This window comes from Mus caroli, unplaced genomic scaffold (genome assembly GCF_978045245.1).
Source record: "Mus caroli unplaced genomic scaffold, Mus_caroli_1 scaffold_4, whole genome shotgun sequence".
Taxonomy (NCBI): domain Eukaryota; kingdom Metazoa; phylum Chordata; class Mammalia; order Rodentia; family Muridae; genus Mus; species Mus caroli.
The window spans coordinates 143,033,826-143,056,762 of record NW_028227259.1 but is presented as its reverse complement, the minus strand read 5'-3'; the positions used below and the strand labels follow the sequence as shown (position 1 = coordinate 143,056,762).

General features: G+C 35.3%; 1 protein-coding gene across 6 annotated transcripts; it reads right to left on the bottom strand.

Moving 5' to 3' along the window:
• Positions 1 to 394: 394 nt before the first annotated feature.
• LOC110294984 (vomeronasal type-2 receptor 116-like) lies at positions 395 to 21,766 on the bottom strand. Of its 6 annotated transcripts, XM_085837361.1 has the most exons (7): positions 21,460 to 21,701; positions 21,146 to 21,292; positions 14,374 to 14,665; positions 13,209 to 14,015; positions 12,254 to 12,481; positions 11,049 to 11,172; positions 395 to 1,721 (listed from the first exon to the last, which is right to left on the bottom strand). In XM_085837361.1, the coding sequence occupies exons 3-7, from the start codon at positions 14,557 to 14,559 to the stop codon at positions 793 to 795; spliced, it is 2,274 nt and encodes a 757-aa protein (XP_085693487.1). In that variant the 5' UTR covers positions 14,560 to 14,665; positions 21,146 to 21,292; positions 21,460 to 21,701; the 3' UTR covers positions 395 to 792. The 6 variants fall into 6 exon arrangements, with proteins under 6 accessions (XP_085693487.1, XP_085693485.1, XP_085693486.1 ...); XM_085837359.1 differs by lacking the exon at positions 21,146 to 21,292 and having other exon boundaries at positions 13,209 to 13,952; positions 21,460 to 21,766; XM_085837360.1 differs by lacking the exon at positions 21,146 to 21,292 and having other exon boundaries at positions 12,341 to 12,481; positions 21,460 to 21,765.
• Between the last annotated feature and the right edge of the window lie 1,171 nt (positions 21,767 to 22,937).

Below are 22,937 nucleotides of genomic sequence, written 5' to 3'. Positions count from 1 at the left end.
GGTGACATACTGAATAGGAAGTCTTATCTATCTACCCAAATATATAGTACACAAGAAAAAAGTTATCCAATTGTTCTTCATTGATAATTAAATATCTTTTAAAAATTATGATAAATTACTGATAAATGGACAGTAATGATTGTTCAGAATCCATACAACACAGTTTCAATTGAATGAATAAAGACCAATTCAGAAAAAGCAGGGAATACCCAAATCACAGTTTATGTGTCAGTTATCAAAAAGAAACATGAGCACATTTTCTGACGACCTGGATGCATCTTGGCACTTGACATTCTTCGCAGATTTAACAGGAGTTCATGTAGTCCTCAGTTATCTGGTTGACTGATATCTGACTTTTGAGTTATACCATAAAGATGAAGATATTTCATTCATGTCAGTTTTTAAAAATATTTTTAATTTGCTCACCGTAAGAGTGAAAGCATACATGAACCAAAAGAACAACGGTTTGCTTTAGCATCTCAAGGGCACAGAGACAATGGATACATGTTGAGAAGTTTGTTGAGAAGGGATAACTGATGAAATGTTGAAGTGGTAAAGAATGATACAAAACTCACTCATTTTCTCTTGACTAATAATAGAGAAAATGAGTTTTATGGAAGTCAACTTTATAATTTATAGTAACATGTAAATGGTATTAGAAGATGAGCTAATAAAACTAGATTCTGGGAAAACATGAACCAAATAATCATAAAATCCTATGAGCAACATAATGTCTGACTGTTGGGATGGTGCTAACATGGCTTAAATACTTCTCTGAAATCTGAAAACAGACTAATCTGAATGATGACCTTTCCCTCTAGAATATGCATTTTGTCTGATGCAATGAAGTGAGTTTCTCTCTGGTCTTAGCAAAATAATGTAGCATTTGGGGACAAAAATGCAGCCTAGGAGAGCTGCACTGGAAACAAATACAGAGAAAGCCTCCATAGCCACCATGACCTTCCCATTAGTGCTATGGTAGACAGGGAGGAATGTGACCCACACAGTGAAGAACATCAGCATGCTAAATGTCAAAAACTTGGCTTCATTAAATGTGTCAGGCAGTTTCATGGAGTGGTAGGCCAAACCGTAGCTCCCGAGTGCCAAGCAGCAGAGGTATCCCAGGACACAGTGGAAGGCAACATCTGAGCCCTTGTTGCACAAAATGATAATGTGTCCATGTTCAGAGTGAGCATCTGAGTCTATGAAGGGAGGAGAGGTGCTAAGCCAAATTCCAGTGAGCACAAGTTGGATGAATGTGCAGATGGGGATAATGAAGTTCGGGGCTTTTGATATCATTAACCACCTAACCATTCTCCTTGGAACAGTGACCTTGAAAGCCAGAACCACAGTCATTGTTTTTGCCAAGACTGTGGAGAGAGCCACTGTGAACAGAAGTGCAAATGTGCTCTGTTGTAGGATACAGGTGGCTGTGTTGGGATATCCAATGAAGAGCAGGGGACAGAGAAAGCAGAAGGCCAGAGAGATGAGCAAGATATAAGTGAGAGCTTGATTATTGGCCTTAACAATAGGAGTGTGATGATACTTTGCAAAGACACCAAGGACACCAGCTGTGAGTACAAAGAAACCCAGGGCCATGAAAGTGAGAGCTATCCCCAAAGGGTCTTTATAGGCCAAGAAAGTCACGGATTTCTGTAGGCAATAATTCCTCTGTGTGTTTGCATAGTGACTTTCTGGACATTCCACACAACTCTCAGCATCTGGTTAGGAATGAAAGTTATTATGGTTATAGACTCAGGATCTTCTTTTATCCAAAGATATTTCCCAGCATCTGATCTCTGACATGATATCAAGATCTTTTTTTTTGTTGTTGTTTCAGACTCAAGTAAAAAAACCAAACCCATTGTGATCCTTAATATCAAATGATACTGATCATTATTTTTATTCAGACCTGAATTAAGTACTCCTATTCCTTTTATGTTCATAATTAAATAGTTGCATTTATGTGACAATTTTCACCTATTTCTATAATCAGAAATTATTGAATTGCATTGCATTAACTAACTTGGTCATGGGACTCTGTTCTTGTGAATAACCAAAAGTGTGAATTGGTCATGAGAATCCAGTACAAGAGAGAGAATTTACCTTCAAATTGTTGTAAGAGCCGGGCGGTGGTGGCACAAGCCTTTAATCCCATCACTTGGGTGGCAGAAGCAGGCAGATTTCTGAGTTCAAGGCCAGTCTGGTGTACAAAGTGAGTTCCAGGACAGTCAGAGCTACACAGAGAAACCATGTCTCAAAAATAAAAACAAAACAAACAAACAAACAACAACAACCACAACAAAACCCCCAATTTGTTGTTAGTAATTGGCCCATTCTAATGGCATTTCGTGTATTCTCCATTTTTATTTTGTTCTCTGAAGGTACATGTAAAATGAGAATTATAAGACTCTCTAAAGCTTGCATAAGTTCCCAAGGGGTACTGTTTAGTAATTTGTGTAGAAAAGATTTATTTAAGATATAAAAAGGTAATAGGTGCTATAGAGTAATTTTTAGTATGTCCCTTCATGATACCCTCTTCCTCCCAAGACATTCTTTCCCTTCTGTTTGCCATTGATTTCCTTTCTATTGTTTTCTAACTGAGTACGAAATCATCATAACCATGACCCAATTTCTAACTTGCTAAAATGCTTCTGATATATACAATGTGTCAAATATTTTATAGAGATTTGTAATTTTAAAGGTAAATAAAGCTTATTCTTCAAGTTTTGAATGTAATAATCTCTGCTTTGAACCATTCAGCATTTATAGTTTAGTTTTGTGTTTCTGGAACTGCTTTGAATTGTAACCATGGAGGATTAAAGATTGACATTTCAGGTTTCCTCAGTGTATACACTTAATGTGTACATGTACTTATATCACCAAAGTACAAAAGCATCTATATGTACAGTATTTCTTTTGTTGTCTCTTTGTTCCTAATCTGCACATTTTAAAATTAGGCAAATTAAAAGACCCAAACGTTTAGAAAATTTCTTGTTTTATGAAGTAATTTCATAACATGTGAGTATTAGGGCAAGCAATTATTTCCTCTAAAATATACAAATTAATAAATGAAGATTCTCACTAAATAAACAAACAAAAATAATGAAGGGGAACACTCTTTGGTTTTTCTCTCCATAGTAAACATTGTGTGTGCAGATGCTCTTAACATTCACTCTTTTCAGTTAGCTCATGCACCTATATTGTTCCTTGGATGTATTTTGACATACAGTCCCTCTGTTGTAACCAATTTTGCCTTGCAAGACTGATTATTCAATTTCAATTTGCTCAGTCACTCTGAGGAGTGTGCATGTATTCTTGGCTTAATATCAACACTATGTTTAATATAAATGACTATGTGCCCTTGTACCTAGCTGTCAGAAGACACTATTCTATATCTTATATATTCTTTGTAAAATAATACTTCTACTATACAAAACGCATTATACAAAATACTTTCATTTGTATATTGCGAGATAAGGAGTACTTAAAAATTCTTTAAGCATATGTTAATCAAATGAACTGAGAAGTGGTTCAACTATTGATTCAATTTCATAATACGTAAGTGACTATTGTTTTAAAATTTTTTTGTGCTCAGTGGAATATTCTCATAATAGTTTTATTTACTTTCCTCCCTAATGTGCATTTTGTAATCCAGAAGATATTTTAGGACTTTATGATCTATTTTGAAGGCTCATCTAAGTATTTTGGCATGCTATGTAGCCTGATGGGTCCTGTGTGAATTTGGAGATAGAGAAAATGTAAGGAGCCGTCCTCACATTCGCCATTATAAGATGGCACTGACACCTGTGTTCTAAGTAATAAACAAACCATCTGCACATGCGCTGGGGTAGTTTCCCACCCCATGTGCTCTGCCTTTCCCGTGACAACAACTCTGGCTGATGGGCTGCAGCCAATCAGGGAGTGACATGTCCGAGGCGGAGGACAGTCCTCCATAAAAGGGAGGGGGCTCCGCCATCTCTCTCTCTCTCTCTGGCTCTCTCTCTGGCTCTCTTCTCCACTGGCTCCTGATGGGGTAAGCAATAAAGCTTGTGCCGCAGAAGATTCCGGTTGCCCTGAGTGTGTTCTTACCAGGGGAACAAAAAAGCGGCGGGCAACAAGAAAACAGGTAATAAAAAAAATTATTTAAAGAAATCTTGTACATAACTCATGCCAGATACCCAAAACATGAAAGCTGTACATATAGTTGATTGGTACAGGGCAATTTTTAAACTTAAGGCTGACTGAGATTCAGATGTTAGTACCCACATGAGTCATAGAAATCTCTAACTCCATATCCACACAATATAATGCCCTCTTCTATCTTTGTGCTACAAACAAGCCCCAGCTCCACATATATCCATGTAAGTAAAATATGTACAGAAAAAACCAAAGCGAATAAATCTTATGTAAAATATTTTATGGATATGAACTCAGCAGACAGTCCCACAGCATCCAGAGGAGGATCCACTCCCAGGCGCTCTAGCATGCCCAGGACTTAGGATGAGGGGTGAGTAGGACACAATATCTGTTCCAACACTACAGGGAGTAACTAGGACCAGCAGGATCCAGGGATGCAGGAACCCTGGTGACCAGTGGCTCAGGTTCCTTCTGATCTGCACTGGAGTTTTGTCATACCAGGTTCTCAGGGTCCCAGAGGGTCCCAGAGGCAGCTTGACTCCCAGGAACTCTGACACACACAGGATCCTGGAATCACAGGATCACAGATTCAGCTGAATTCTGGGGATTTCTGACACTACCAGGATTATAGGAAGAACAGACTCTATTTAGATATAGGGAGGGCAGGTAGCACTAGAGAGAATCAAATGGCATGAGGCAAGAATAAGGGCATAAGCAACAGAAACCAATGTTACTTGGCATCATCAGAACCCAATTCTTCCACAATAGCAAGTGCTGGATACACCATCACACCAGAAAAACAAGATTCAGATCTCAAATCACTTCTCATGATGATGATAGAGGACTTCAAAAAGGACGTAAATAGATCCTTTAAAGAAATACAGAAGAACACAGGTAAACATGTAGAAGTCCTTAAAGAGGAAACATAAAAATCCCTTAAAGAATTACAGGAAAACACAATCAAACAGGCAAAGGAAATGAACAAAATGATCTAAGATCTTAAAATGGAAATAGAAACAGTAAAGAAATCACAAAGGGAGACAACCCTGGAGTTAAAAAACCTAGGAAAGAAACCAGGAGTCATTGATGCAAGCATCACCAAGAGAATACAAGAGGTAGAAGAGAGAAGCTCAGGTGCAGAAGAAACCATAGAAAACATTGACACTACAGTCAAAGAAAATGCAAAATGCAAAAAAGCTCCTAACCCAAAACATCCAGGAAATCCAGGGCACAATGAGAAGACCAACCCCAAGGATAATAGGAATAGAAGAGAGTGAAGGCTTCCAACTTAAAGGGCCAATAAACAACTCCAACAAAACTATAGAAAAAAACTTCCCTAACCTAAAGAAAGAGATGCCCATGAACATACAATAAGCCTACAGAACTCAAAATAGACTCAACCAGAAAATAAGTTTCTCCTGTCACATAATAATCAAAACACCAAATGCATCAAACAAAGATTATTAAAATTAAAAGGAATATTAATAAAATATAATAAAATAAAAAATAAAAAATATTAAAAAGAATATTAAAAGCAGTAGGAAAAAAGGTCAAGTAACATATAAAGGCAGGCCTCTAAGTATTATACCATACTTCTCAACATAGAAACCAGAAAAACTTGGGCAGATATTATATAGGCCCTAAGAGAACATAAATGCCAGCTTAGGCTGCAATATCCTGAAAAACTCCCAATTAGTATAGATAGAGAAAACAAGATATTCCATGACAAAACCAAATTTGCACAATATCATTCTACAAATCTAGCCTTACAAAAGATAATGTAAAACACCAACACAAGGAGGGAAACTACACCCTAGAAAAAGCAAGAAACTAATTTTTCAACAAATCTAAAAAGATAGCCACACAAACATAATTCTACCTCTAACAAAAAAAAATAATAGGAAGTAGCAATCACTTTTCCTTAGTATCTCTTAACATCAATGGACTCAATATCCCAATAAAAAGATATAGACCAACAGACTGGATACATAAATAGGATCCAGCATTTTGCTGCATACAGGAAACACACCTCAGTAACAATGACAGGCACTATCTCAGAGTAAAAGGTTGGAAAACAATTTTCCAAGCAAATGGTCCCAAGAAACAAGCTGGAGTAGCCATTCTAATATTGAATAAAATCGACTTTCAACCAAAAGTTATCAAAAAAGGATAAGGAAGGACACTTCACATTAGTCAAAGAAAAAATCTGCCAAAATGAACTCTCAATTTTCTCAATTCTGAACATTTACTTGCCCAATGCAAGGGTTCCCATATTCATAAAAAGGAAACTTTACTAAAGCTCAAATCGCACAATAAACCTCACACAATAATAGTGGGAGACTTCAGCACCCCACTCTCAGCATTGGAGAGATCATGGAAACAGAAACTAAACAAAAACACATTGAAACTAACAGAAGTTATGAACCAAATTGATCTAACAGATATTTATAGAACATTTCATCCTAAAGCAAAAGAATATACCTTCTTCTCATCACCTCATGGTACCTTTTCCAAAACTGACCATATAATTAGTAACAAAACGGGTCTCAACAGATACAAGATGATTGAAATAATCTCATGCACCCTATCAGATCACCATGGAGTAAGGACTAAGGCTAGCCTTAAATTCCAACAAAAACAATGGAAACACACATACATATGGAAGCTGAACAAAGCTCTACTCAATGATAACTTGGTCAAAGAAGAAATAAAGAATTAAAGACTTTTTCGTATTTAATGAAAATGAAGACACATCATATCAAAAGTTATGTTACACAATGAAAGCAATGATAAGAGGAAAACTCATAGCTCAAAGTGCCTCTAAAAACAAACTGCAGAGAGCTTACAATAGCAGTTTGGCAGCATATCTGAAAGTTCTAGAACAAAATGAAGCAAACATACCCAAGAGGAATAGACAACATGAAAGAATCAAATTCAGGGCTGAAATCAACCAAATAGAAACAAAAGTAACTATACAAAGAATCAACCAAGCCAGGACCTGGTTCTTTGAGATAATCAACAAGATAGGTAAACCCTTAGCCAGTCTAACCGAGGGCACAGAGATAGTATCCAAATTAATAAAATCAGAAATGAAAACGGAGACATAACAATGGAAACTGTGGAAATCCAAAAAATCATCAGATCCTACTCCAAAAGTTTATAGTCAACTAAATTGGAAAATCTCAATGAAATGGACAATTTTTTAGACACATACCAGGTGCCAAAGTTAAAACAGGAACAGATAAATCATCTAAACAGTCCCATAACTCCTAAATAGAAGCAGCCATTAATAGTCTCCCAACAACAACAACAACAACAAAAAAGCCCAGGACCAAATGTGTTTAATGGAGCATTCTATCAGACTTTCAAAGAAGACCTAATACCAAGACTCTTCAAACTACTCCATAAAATTGAAACAGAAGGACCATTATCCAATTTGTTCTACAAAGCCGTAATTATGCTTATAAAGAGAACTTCAGACCAATTTCCCTCATGAACATTGATGAAAAAATACTCAATAAAATTCTTGCCATAGAATCCAAGAGCACACTAAAACTATCATTCAACATGATCAAATATGCTTCATCCCAGAGATGCAGTGATGGTTCAATATATGGTGATCCATCAATGTAATCCACTAAATAAGCAAACTTAAAGAGAAATACCACATGATCATTTCATTAGATGCTGCAAAAGCATTTGACACAATTTAGTATTCCTTCATGTTAAAAGTCTTGGAAAGATCAGGAATTCAAGGCCCATACATAACATAAACATAGTAAAAGGAATATACAACAAACCAGTAGCCAACATCAAACTAAATGGAAAGAAACTTGAAGCAATCCCACTTACTTCAGGGACTAGACAAGGCTGCCCACTCTCTCCCTACCTATTCCATATAGTACTTGAAATTCTAGCTAGAGCAATTGGACAACAAAAGGAGGTCAGAGGAATATAAATTGGAAAGGAAGAAGTCAAAATATCATGATTTGCAGATGATATGATAGTATATTTAAGTGACTCCTAAAATTCCACCAGATAACTCCTAAAACTGATAAACAACTTTAGCAAAATGGCTGGATATAAAATTAACTCACACAAATCAGTACCCTTCTTCTACGCAAAGGATAAACAGACCAAGCAAGAAATCAGGGAAAAGACACCCTTCACAATTGTCACAAATAATATTCCATACCTTGGTGTGACTCTAACTAAGCAAGTGAAAGATCTGTATGACAAGAACTTCAAGTCACTGAAGAAAGAAATTGAAGAAAATCTCAGAAGATGGGAAGATTTCCATGCTCATGGATTGGCAGGATTAATATAGTAAAAATGGCCATCCTGCTAAAAGCAACCTACAGATTCAATGGAGTCCCCACCAAAATTCCAAATAAATTCTTTATAGAGTTAGAAAGAGCAATTCTCAAATTCATTTGAAATAACAAAAAACCCAGGTCAGTGAAAACTTTTCTCAACAGAACCCAGTGGAATCACCATCCATGACCTCAAGCTGTGGTACAGAGCAATAGTGATAACAAACAAACAAACTTCATGGTTTTGGTACAGTGACAGGCAGGTAGATCAATGGAATAGAATTGAAGACCCAGAAATGAACCCACACACACATGGTCACTTGACCTTTGACAAAGGAGCTAAAACCATCCAGTGGAAAAAAGACAGCATTTTTAAGAAATGGTGCTGGTTCAACTGGAGGTCAGCATGTAGAAAATGCAAATCAACCCATTCTTATTTCCTTCTAAAGTCCAAGTGGACCTCCACATAAAACCAGATACACTGAAACTTATAGAGAAGAAAGTGGGGGAGAGACTTGAACATATGGGCATAGGGGGAAAAAATTCCTGAACAGAACACAAGTGTCTTATGATCTAAGATCAAGAATCAATAAATGGGATATCATAAAATTTCAAAACTTTTATAAGGCAAAGGACACTCTCAATAGGACAAAAAGCCAACCAACAGATTGGGAAAAGATCTTTAACATCCCTACATCCGACAGAGAGCTAATATCCAATATATACAAAGAACTCAAGAAGTTAGACTCCAGAGTACTAATAACCCTATTAATATGGAGTATAGAACTAAACAAAGAATTTTCAACTGAGGAATATCAAATGGCCGAGAAGCACTTAAAGAAATGTCGAACATCCTTAGTCATCAGGGAAATGTAAATCAAAACAACCCTGAGATTCCACCTCACACCAGTCAGAATGACTAATATAAAAAACTCTGGTGACAGCAGATGCTGGTGAGGATGTGGAGAGAGAGGAACACTCCTCCATTGCTGGTTGGATTGCAAGCTGGTACAACCACTCTGGAAATCAGGCAGTTCCTCAGAAAATTGGACGTAGTATTACCTGAGGTTCCAGCTATACCACTCCTCACATATACCCAGAAAATTATCCAACATGTAATAAGGACATGTGCTCCAATATGTTTATAGCAGCCTTATTTATAATAGCTAGGAGTTGGGAAGAACCCAGATGTCCTTCAACAGAGGAATGGATAAAAAAAATGTGGTTCATTTATACAATGGAGTATTACTCAGCTATTAAAGACAATGAATTCATGACATTCTTAGGCAAATGGATAGAACTAGAAAATATCATCTTGAGTGAGGTAACCCAATGGAAAAAGAACACACATGGTATGCACTCACTAAGTGAATATTAGCCCCAAAGCTCCTAATACCCAAGATACAATTCATAAACCACATGAAGCTCTAGAAGAAGGAAGACCAAAGTGTGTGTCTCACGCCTTCTTAGAAGGAGAACAAAATACTCACAGGAGCAAATATGTAGATAAAGTGTAGAACAGAAACTGAAGGAAAGACCATGCAGAGACTGTCCTACTTGTGGATTCATTCCATGTACAGTTACCAAAACCCAGACACTATTGTGGATGCCAAGCAGTGGATGTTGTAAGGAACCTGATATGGCTGTCTCTTGAGAGGCCCTGCCAGAACCTTACAAATACAGAGGCGGATGCTCGTAGCCAACCATTGAACTGAGTGCAGGGTCCCCAATAGAGGAGTTAGAGAAAGGACTGAAGGAGTTGAAAGGATTTGAAACCCCATAGGAAGAACAACAATATCAATCATCCAGACCCCCCCGCCCCCGCCCCACAGTTCCCAGGGACTAAGCCACCGACAAAGGAGTACACATGGCTCCAGCTATGTATGTAGCAGAGGATGGTCATGCCATGCATCAATGGGAGGAGAGGTCCTTGGTCCTATGAAGGCTTGATAGATGCCCCAGTATAGGGGAATCGAGTGCAGGGAGGTGGGAGTGGGTGGGTGGGTGGAGGAACTCCCTCTTAGAAGTAGGGGGAGGGAGGATGGGATAGGGTTTTCTGGGAGGGGGTGAAACTAGGAAAGGGATAACATTTGAAATTTAACTAAAGAAAACATCCAATAAAAAAGAAAAAATATCTTAAAACATAACCAAGGATAAATCAAAGAAATTTCTGATCACCTTTGATGAATCTAGATTCATAGATGAAGTTGTACAAGAAAGAATGATAAAGATCCCATAATTAATTAGTGCTAGCTATGAACTAAATATTTTTTTCAAAATTATGGAAAGTTGATATTTTTTTTCTCTCTGTGTTAAATGCCATGGTAAAATAAAGTATATTATTCTAGGATGTACAAAGAGATTCCCCGAAGGCAACAATACCTTGCAAGAACAAAAACAATGATTAAGTATACATTTTAATGACCAGAGTGCTATTTAAAGTCATGCTGCAGTGAGCTAAATATTTTTTTTTTTAACTTTTAAATGAAAGTTGAATAGGACTTATCTGTGTGCTGTCCCTTCTCAGAATCTTTCCATGTGCTTAGACATTACAGACCACTTGGGATAGGTGGTATCTTACCCAGTGACATTTACCTGTTTCATTGGAAATCTCATTGCTTGCACAAGGAGTGCAATCATAGCAACAGTTAGCCTTTCCCTCCTGGGGGGATTTTCTGAACCCAGGAACACAGCTCTCACTGCACACCGAGCGAGGAAGCTAAGAATGAAGTACACAAGAGAAAATACTCAGGAGTGTATAGGTTAAAACAACTAAAAACATAATTCAATATTGCACAATGAGACAACAAATGTTTATATTTATAACTACAAAACATTATTATCCTATTTCTATTCTGACTTGATAGTGTCCAACAAAGTTCAACTTGTTAATACTATTATCCAAATGCAACAAATCACTGAGGAATTGTGGGAGTGTAAGAGGTAGGGCAAAATAAACAGCCATTAGGTTACTGAGTACCTGTCTAGAATGCCATCCTGATCCTACTGTGTGCTTCCTAATCACTGGAGAGAGCAGACTGTCCAAAATATTAACAGTTAATATCTATTGGAATACAAATTTGAAAGCATTCATAATTACAACAAAAACAAGTTTTGCATCCTTGTGCAAAATAATCTACATTATGGTTTTTGATACTCTAAATTTAAATAGCATCCTTTTATTGGCCTTTGTCCAGAAAAAAATGTAAAAAAACAGAATGTCTGTTAAGAGGAGTATTAGTTTCATGGTACTTCCTGACATAAAAAGAATCGTAAATCTCTTTTTTTTTCTTTAGGCTCCTGACGCCATGACTGGCTGAATCTTGATGGGCTGCTATTGTCACATGAAACCAAATAAAGTCTATGCTCTTAAGTTGCTCCTCTCTACTGTTTTTTTATTGGTTCAACAATTGCTTCCTATTTCAACAGGAGGCTGTGTAGTTAACCCACACACATGTGCTTTTTATGCCACTGTACAATTTCAGAAGCATAAACACAAAAGCTCAAATGACCTTGCAGTTATATTTTTAAATTTGGATTCAAAAGAAATGATCTTGCTAGCATGCTGTCAGCACAAAGGCTAGAAACACTAAACAGATACTATATCTATGACTTGAAATAATTGCTCACGGAGAAATCCACAAAAAATTGCTTCTTCAGAATAAGGCAACACAAACTTCTTTATACTGATCAATTTTGTTTTTACAGATTGGTCCTGAGAATGAACCAAAAATCATTACACCCACAAACAAATATTTTTTTATGCAAAAAACACTGCAATGAGTTATGGTCCAACACACCTCCATAAATCCTATACCCCACTGTATCATATAGTCAGACAGACACAGTTGTTGCCCCTGTGGAGCTTTTGGGGAAAACGATCCAACCTTCATGTCTTGTCTGAGACCTTTGGGAAAATTCCAAAAATTGAGGATGTCATAGTCTCCATCCAATTTTCTTTGCGGATCCAAATCTATTTGGTCCCCAGCATTATTTTTAAAATGGACGTTTTTGAGAAAAATGTTGAGCTAAAAGAGATGCAGAAGCTTATGTTAGATTTATTCCTAGAAGTGTTCAAGAGATTGAGCAAATTGAAGAAATTTCTCTTACTGATATTTATTGCTGATAAGAAATGTGAGCTACAACAATAAATTACTGATTATTATGATGAAAGCTCAAAGAATAACATTATAATGTTTCTAGACTGGAAGTTACTATCAAAACAATGTATTGATTCACACACAGAAATAAATAAGAAACATATTAAACAAGGAATATGGATTGAAGCAAGTTTGCACACTCTTCAGATGCTAGCCATCTCTAATTATTTAAGGAAAATAATTAATTGTAAATTTTAGTGTTGATTTTCCAAATGTATGAAAATATTTCCTTAGCTAACATAGCCATTACTTCAGTATTTGAACTTTAAGGGTCTAGTAGCCTGTGACAATTTAGGATCTAGTTTTTGTATCTGGTTGGAAATGTACTTAGAGATAAATGGTTTCAAATTGAGTATGTAAGTATAATACAATTCTGTAGTTATTTGTAACATCAAAGAGATATTGACATATACGTTTAATCCCATATACGTTTTGAGTCTGCTCAGCATGGAAAATGACACATTTGTCAGCAATCACTTTAGAGAAGACATGACATACAGTCTGTCATATCCTTTTTGGCAAAAATACATTTAGTGAGTTTAATGTTTGCAAACAGAACAGTGGTATAAATAAAATGCACAGCAAGAAAAATTACCTCCCATGGGTTCACATTCTCCCAATTTTGATGAGATTGAAATTGTATTTGTTTGACAGTCATGTCGTGGAGACCGTGAGCCACAGCATACACAGAATTATATATATTGTAACCCTCCTCAGGCATTTTCTTAATCCATGTATTTGCAGGCAATAATTGCAAGGAAACGTTGGGTAGACAGTTACCCAATATTATACAATCAAATTTAGAAAAGGAGCAATTGAAATGTTTATTCCATAAAAAAGCAAGAATATGGTCATCTGGGTATTTTGAAGGATTATATGTCTCAATATACTTTCTAAAACTAGGCATCTCATTATGGTGGTGTGCAAAATAGAGACTCCCATGCAAAGAATCAATCAGAAAATTATTTACTCCACTGCCTGTGTCCCATTGTGAATTCATGATCCATACTTTCCATGTTATTATCAATTGCATGAAATTCAGCATTAAAACATGTAAAGATTGTGTGTCATCATAAACAACAACAACGTTTGCAGATGATGATATGATTAGTTTGAGAGTTTCTGTGGATCCATAGTCATAGTTCTCATAACTAAAACTTTCTGGCATTATCTTTACAAAAGCTACACACAATTTATTCCTGTGCATCTCTCCTCTGAGGTCTGAGAGAATCTGTATTCCTTTATCATTATCTAGAAGGATCAGTCCAACCCAGTTCCACCTAAAATGAAGCATCAAAGAGACAATGCCAAGTGACAATGATGTGTCCTTTGCAGCTATCTGGTAAAGAGAAGAGAACTGGCTTCGGTCACTCAGAATAGGGTCAAACAGTCCAAAAAATACCTGAGGAAAATTTCAAAGCAGAAAAAAGAATAAAAGCATTGATATAGATTAAATTGTAGATTTAAGACAATACTAGAGATTAATAGGGACTAAATTTTGTTCTTGATGTTTAAATACCTATGTCATTTCTGAACAAATATATTGAGACTCCTTGACAAGACACAGTTGTCTAGATACGCACTGTATGTGCCAACTTTTCCTCTTCTTTATCTCAAAGTATCTGAGGCAACATAAGCAAATGCCTGGCACCTCTCATTTGATAGATGGCAGTTGTGTTTCTTTTCTTTACACGTAGAAACACCCAGTATGCTAGCAGTTTAATAGTGGTTTCTAGGTTTCTTGAGGGCATGTTCCTCACCTGTGGATATTTGTAGAGATGGAGCAGAGTCCCAATACCTGCAGATGTTCTCCAGTATGATCCTGTAATTAGAGCAACATCCTTGTTCTTACGTTTACAAGTGTAATTGGGAATTGGTGTAAGCCTTCCTGTGAGCCAAACAGACACTTCATCCAGAATATTGTTTTCACCCTTTTTAATATTCATAATATTAAATCCTAGAGATGTGTTGGGTAAAAGATGAGGGTCCCTGTTGATCTCCTCAATGGCAAATTTGAAGGCCAAAATGAGCTGATAGCTCCTCAAATTTAACCTACAAAAACGTTAATATCAAGATTAGTGCAGAAGATTCATAGTATCCTTCCTCCCAGTTAATTGCAGTGGATTTTATAGCTTCAATGTAATATTTATAAAAACAAATAATTTTATATCATCCTGAAATGGGTATAATTAAAATAGCCGGCACATTTAGGAAGCGATTGTTTAAATATCTAATGCTTTGGTTAAATCTGTATTTCTGGACACAAATGTTGTATTCAATCAAAAACACAAACTGTGGACTCTTCACAAACTATATCCACACTCCAGACCCATTATTATTTTGCAGTTGTAAAGATATAATCAGCAAATGAAATATTCCATCCCCCAATACTACATGCTTTGTACGATAAAACGGGAATGACCTCACACCATGTTCCCATCATAAACACTTCTATGGAGAAACAGCCTTTCTTCAGGTTTTCTAATTAAGAAAAGATGCAGTCTCTGAAGATGTCTGCCTCTGTCTTTTGTTTCCAGCACACATCCACCAATCCAATGTCAACATTTAGATTGAAAACTGGGAGTGGTTTTGAGGTACCAAGTGAAAGCAAACTACCTTGAATGGCCATTCCTCCCTCCCATTGCCATATTTATCTCCTTCTGTAGAACCATATTATCAAGAGCTCTGTGAGATTATATATCTGTACGTCCTATAGTCACAAAATATTGGATTATTAATATTTGCTTTTTGTTTTATTTATATAAAAACAGTCTTTATAAGATTATTGTTAGTTTTTCACTTCAAGTGCTACTATAAAATTGTTTATAAGTTTTATGTAAATTAAAATTATTAACATGACCCCTAGTTTATTTTATTTACAGTACAACTAAATGTTAAAAGTAATGTGATAAAGGAAATAGACACTGAATCAATATGACCAAAGCAGTCATATCTTTATATCTTCAACTCTGGTGGACTAAAATAATCAACACAACACTTCTTAGATATTACTAAACCTTCATGAAAAGAGATTAACAACTAGATTTTTTTAAATGTGAGAGCAGATATTCTCCTATCCATGTAAGACAAATTTTGTTCAATGAATACTGTGTTACTAACTTTCTTTTTCTTAGTTTTTTTTTATTGTTATTTTGTTATTTACATTCCCAATGTTATCCCCATTCCCAGTGTAGCAATTACTAATTTTTAATGTGACTTTTTTTGTCAAACACACTATTATCAGAAGTATCTTACAATTTATGAAGGTACAAGTGAGTTTATTAAGGTACATAGAGTATGAGGGTTAAAAATAATTAATATTGAATTATAGTTTATATGGCCTAAGTTCAACAATCATAACAATCTGCCTCTAATACAAGTTAAATTTTACCCTATCCAAACTACAGTGAGAATAAAAACACAGCGAAAGACTATTCAATGCTTCCAAGGGAAGATAAAGTCAGGGCAAGCAGAGCTATTGAGGTAAGCTCATGAAGATGGATACTAATACAAGGAAAGGCTTGAAGAATCAGAGATTCTTCAGAAGCAAGGGTGACACTTATACCTAAATTTTCAATAGGAAGAAAGAACAAAACTAGAAGTTAATTTTCACTAAATACATAATATCAAGCATGCACCAGGAAAGCATGATCACCTTTAAAATGCTCAAATTGTTTCGCAACTGAAGGGAATGCAGTCATAAAAATAAGTATAATTATATAAAATATATTTAGACAAGAACTTCTCACTACAGATTCGCTTTGTGATATATGGATATAGCACAATATCCAAGATAGGAAACAAGACCCAGCTTAAATCAGCAGCTGAGGCAAAGAGCTATCTTCTTAAACCCTCATGTCAAAATGAAAGTTGTATTTAACAACCAGAAAGCAGAAGTCTAACATGAAGAATATTTACAAATATTGAATGCATCATTTGTTATTCTAAATGCTTGCTAACATATATCCTCTTTGCATTGAAGGGTTGCAGGATTTCTTGTCATCAAAGTAACAGATTTGTAACAGAATCCTTCATAATACCCTAGGGACTCAACTAACTTCTCTCACAAATTCCTGGTATATATATATATATTTTAAATGCAAGTCAAAGACTACACAAGAAGACCTACAGTGTAAACTAACCTGGGCCCAAGGGGACTCATAGAGGTTGAAACAAAAAACCAAAAAGCACACATGGGTTGGACTTAGACACATATAGAGCAGATACCTAGGTTTGTCATGTGGGTCCCTCAACATCTGGGGATATGGAACTCTCTGTCTCATACGCCAACCTTTGGATTCTGTTCCCCAAATTGGGCTGCCTTGTCTGGCATCTGTGGAAGAGAATGCATCTAGTCCTGAGTGACTTAATGTGCCAGGGTTGTTTGGTGCCTCCCCATTCTCTTTGGAGAAGAGGGTAGAAGAATGAGGGAAGGAAGTGTGAGAGGACTGAAAGTAGAGAATGGAGGAGTGCTAGGGTCAGGATATAAAGATATTTAATTAATCAATGGAAGAAAAATGCTCAATATGCCTCTTTAGCACTTGAAAGCACAGCAGTCAAAACAATGTTGCATCTTATAAAATGTTACTCAGACAACAGTTTCTAACTACTGATACTCTTGGTGATAGTAAAGCTCAATAGCACAGATAGAATGCAAGAGCTTGACTTCTTCAGAAATGCTGAGGAAAACAGAGTACCTTCTGAAATACTCAGGCCAAATATGAAATTAGTATGAAAGTGTCTGTCTTGAAGAGTATTTTCAAAGATAAAAAGTGTCCTTCCATGCATGAAACATACAGACTCCTTAAAATAAACAGCCTGCATTATCTGTCCAAATTCACAGATGTGGGCAAATATTCGGTATTCCCAACTAGCATTGTTAGCCTTCAATTGGCTTCTGGTACAATGTTCCAGTCCTAGTTCTTTATGGAGTAGTCTGATATAAGAAAAAGATAATTTAAGTTACCTTTTTTTTTTTGATAGGCTCTGGAACATAGTCTACTGAAGATACAGTTATATTTTATTTCCTATGACTTTACCTCTTAAAATTTCTCACAAGTTGTAAGAGATGAGAGAGAATGATGAAAGAATCTGACATTATGGTGATTGGTTTAAATTATCTCAAGAGTATCCCACAAACTACTGGCATCATAACAGTGACAAAAATCATCAGTCTTATAACACCCATGACAAAATCCTTCCATGACATTTCAGATGGTATTCTTGCCTATTCTCTTTGTATAAAAGAGAAGAAATAATCTCAATCATATTCTTCACTACACTTCTCTATAACAATGATAGAAGTGCTAGGAATCTGACTATATATGTTACCCCAGTCACATATCACACTACTACCATGAGTGTTGCCATCAAATGGCTATGTATTTTCAGAAGTTTGTTATCTGTTTAGTTTTAGTTTGTTTCCTTAAAAGGACTTTTCTTTGAGATACCCCAGCTGCTGTCATTGCTATGTCACCCCTCTCATCATCTCAAAATGTTAAAAGATCAATTGTTTAACCCCTTAAAAGTTTTTCCAGTGATCTCTCAAAGGAGGATTAATGGTCCAGCTCCCTTACCATTCCTATTGCCATATTCATACCAAAACTAGACCAAGGAAAGACAAGTACAGTTCTGAGTACCATGGAAAAAAGTAACGTAAAAAAACAAGTGTAATAAAATCACCCCACAGAGATTTCTTAAAATTTATTATCTCATGTGGAAAAATTGTGTTAAGAAATTCACTCAAGGTATTTTTGGTATTTTTGGTGCCCGAACTCCATATAAAGGCCCTTGGAAAAATGATAGGAAGGAATTTATGTTGTTTGTGAGGTGACATATTATTTGTAGATCAATTGAACATGTTGTTTAATGCTAGAGTCTGTGTCTCCATATCAATACCGGTGCCTTAGATATGTGATATGTGTATCCTCAGATTTAGCTTTCTGCTACTTTCAGGAAACAAAGCAGTAAATGAATACTCCCAATCACATGCATACACCAACACACACATAAAAGTTCTTGTCCCCTAAGGAATTTTTCTAAACAGTCTGATGGTCACAAAATTAAAACTGACATGGAATATGCTGTCAACCACAATTCTAGACAGTTGTATTCTCCTACTGCATAAGGTGAGGATTATGACAGAATTTTCAAGTTTGATCATCCTGGTTCAAATTAGAATGGATAAAAACATTTTATGTTATCATCACAATGTTTAGGATATTTGGGAAGTACTATTGTGATTATATATTCAAGAATACTTGAGATCAAAAAATGAAAATAGAAGAGCACAATTCACATTGGAGCTCTTAGACATCTGAGAAAATTCTGGAAAAAAAATCAATGAGATACAATCAGACAATTACAATGGGTGAAAGGAAGGGCACTCTATACTGTTTTCATTATCTAGGCTGATCAAAATCCCACTATTGTCAAAAGATGTTTATCTTCATCTTTCCTTTTCTTTTTTTTATCCTCCAAACTTTGAGTCATAGGGTTTATATAATCCTTTCACTAATCCTAAGTCATATGTTACTTATGATTCAGGTCAGGCTTTTTGGCACTCTATGAAAAATATACAAATTGTCACTATTGTTAATGTCTTTTTAAAGTATAAAATAAGTCAAAGTAAATGGAGATAGATCCATTGCAGAGTAATGCAACACATGAAAAGAGCTACATTTGGAAAAGTGGATAATAATAATCCCTAATACAGAGCATAATAATTGAAATGAATATATATATATATTTGTTAGAAAAATTAATAATATTAATAGGACTCACAATAGATTCAAAGAATGTAAAGTATTTATGCTAATCTATGTGATACAGAAATTCCACATGAAATGTCCAAGGCATTTGAAGAACTAGTGATGAATATATATTTTCATCACAAAGAGATGGTTAACATTTTGCATGAAATTATGTCTATTTATTTTAATATATTGTGGTAAATGTATATGTATACTCAAAATGTCTCTCAAAATTAACTTAAAACATGCTTTAAAGTCCAACAAAATAATAATGAACTTCATTCACAGCATTATAAAATATCAATGGCATGATTTGGAGTTTAATGAGGATAAAATGGAAGAATGGAATCAGATAATATTGTGTTTCTATTTTATATTCTGAGGAGCCTCTAAAATTATTTCTAGAATGTCTTTATAAATTTTTATTCCCAACACAGAAAATAAAGCCTCTTCTTTACTGGGAGAATATCTTGACTTTATTTCCTGATAAAAAACATAATCCTAAGGTCAGGTGGCATTTACACATTCTCTTAATTTGCTTTAAACAGAAAAGGTGCAGGCACATGAAGGGAGAAAGGCATGTAACTGGCAAATTCAGATGAGGGAAAACGGTTTATACAACATGTAGAGGTGGTAAGTTGGATACTAACCTACAAAAGTGTCAAAAATGATAAAAGCACTTCATATGGTACAGGAATTAATTCTATGTGATTAAAAGACCTTAACATTGACTATGGAACATGGAAAGTGCCAGAGAAACACTCAATGGGGAATTTTCAAAATATTCATATAGGCAAGACCTTTGTGGAAGGGAACAGAAGCATCTCACAAATTAGGCCAAGTATTAACAGAGGTAGTATAATAAAACAAAAGCTTTCTGCATAGCAAAGGAAACTATCATCAGAGCATCACAGAATGAGAGAAAACTATTCTAATCATCATTTAGACAGTGAACTAATGTCCAAATCTTTTAATTGACACAGGTTGTACACCACAAAAATAAAATTGCCAATCAACAAATGTGGTATTGAGAAGAACAGATTAGGTTAAAATAAGAAGCACAAACAACCAGCATGTACTTGAAAACATAAAAATTTCCACATGATTGGCTCAATGCAACACAAGTACTGTTAAGAATTGAGTATTTCCGTTTTTTTGAGCAAAGTGATATTGGTTCAAGATACTCAGATATATCATTAGGAAAAAATGAAGAGCAGAATGACCTCTGTGGCTCTCTTAGTATACTTACATCATTTCTATTGGAAATCAAAGGGCATAGAATACTTTAGCAACTTTGTTACAAATAGAAGAAGAAACAGTACATATTAAAATGTGGACAAACCATTGATACTTAAGGGAAAATCAAATTTGCTTAGTGCTTATATTATTAGTAATGGGAAAGTAGAATTGCATAGTTATTTCTGTAATGTTCATTTCAGATCTCAATAAGTGGACCAAAAATGTCTGAATGAAAGACAGTTAATCTTACTTCTTTCAAAAAGAATCCTACATTGGAATTTTTTCCAGCATAGTCCAAGTAACTCTTCCATTGTCTTCTAATTCTAAAGATATTAAACTGACAATCCTCAACGCATCAGCATCAATTTGTCTTTTTTTTTTATCTTTTCTGTACCTGTTTACAAATGCTTAGAAACAAGAAATAATGGAGTGATTTTGCAAAAAAATAACAATCTACAAATTATCTAATATAAATAATAGAAATATGTGTGAGTCATTGGAAAACATTGTAAAATGATGACTCCCAACTCCAAATTCTCACCTTCCTCCTTTTCAATCAGCATCAAGTAGATTCTGCTGTGAAATACAAGAAATATTCCACTAATAATAGCTATAGGCAAAAACAGCAAGGAAGTTTCAGAGTGTCAAAAGTGTAATGAGATAAATAAAAGTGAACTCCTCTTCTTTCCTTGAGAAAAAACATGATTATCAGGAAGAAACACTTGAAAAGGTATTATGTTTCTACAAGAGAGAAAAGCCCTTTTGGAAAATAGAAGTTACATTGATATGCATCCAAACTGACTTAAGGAAATATAAACTGAATCCTGAAAATGAATAATTTTTTAAACAACTTACTGCTTGAAATTAGAGTCATCATCATTATCATAATAAGTCATGTGACTCAAAATAGACAATCTAAAATTTGGAATAAATACGGCAATCATCACATTTCCATCACTGTTCTGATTCCTTTGTGGGACATAAAGGCACCAAGGCTCACTGAAATGGCACACAAGAAGAAGAGACTGGAGAATACTGTAGATAAAAATCCAAGAAAACATCATAAATTAGAAGTGCCCACTGCAATGTAAGCATGGAATATGTGGATATAAATGTGGCCATGAGCTACATATATAAATATAGCTAGTGTGTTTGTGAGCATAAGTATTTGTCATATTGTTGATGAGTGAGCTCATCACTCTAATCACATATATCTCTAGATGAGGCTCTTCTATTCTATGGAGAATTCTGAAAAATTGTCTTCCCTGAGACATCTGAGATCATGCATCCAAGATTAAAAACAAGCTTCAAAATATATTTGTGGATCTTCTTTAATCCCATAATCTAGGATTTTATCCAGAGAACAGTCAATAAAGCCCCAGGGAATCCTTTACTGGAGAAGGCATGCCCCAAACACAGTACCTTAATAGTTATTTGCAACAGTGACTTGTGATTGTACAAATGTCTTCAAAGAGAGGATGTCATAGAATTTGAGATGGAAATCCTGCAGAAAATATAAAAAAAAAAAAGCCAGAGATGAACCAGTATAAATCAGTAGGGTATCATATTCTCTAAAACTATTTTCTATGCCTGTGTTATTTTCCACTGGCTCAGAGGAATCTTAAAACACTTTCTTAAAGAATCAAGAAAGTCTGCAAACCAATGTTCCTACATTCCAAAACACTTCCGGACTCACATCTGGAAATATAATATACTGAATTCACGAATAACAAATCAATGATTTAATATCAATGCTTGGATTAGTTCTCCCATTTACATTCTACTCTGACCTACTGTGCTATTGTGTCTTCTTTTCAATGGTGAATCATTCATTTGTTGTAAAATCCTGATTCCTCCCTATTTCTATATAGGCCGCTTTGTCCTATATTTATGTAATTCTTGCATTGAAAACTATTAAATTAAATCCTTGCATTTTCCCAAACAACCTAAAAGCTCATATACTCCACTGATCATATGTTAGTTCAGAGTACTATAAATGTAGTTAAGCTGAAAAGGGTAAATGCCATGATTGTAAATTTAAAATCTGAAGAATTTTACATCATACATGTTTTATCTTAAGGAATGTCATCCGTGAATCAGGATTTGGGTCTGCATAAAGGGTCTAATGCACTTCTAAGGCCAGAAAACTGTTGCTCCTAAGTGAGAATGTGTTGTTAGCTGAGGTGATTAGTATGAAATAGATCAATATTATTGGACCTTGGATGGTTAGAAAGAATCTTCACCAATTGATATTCATAGCATGTGTAGGCCCAAGAAAACCTTAAGTTTCAATATCTCTTGTTCCAGATTTGGGGAAGTTTTGGGCCGTATTC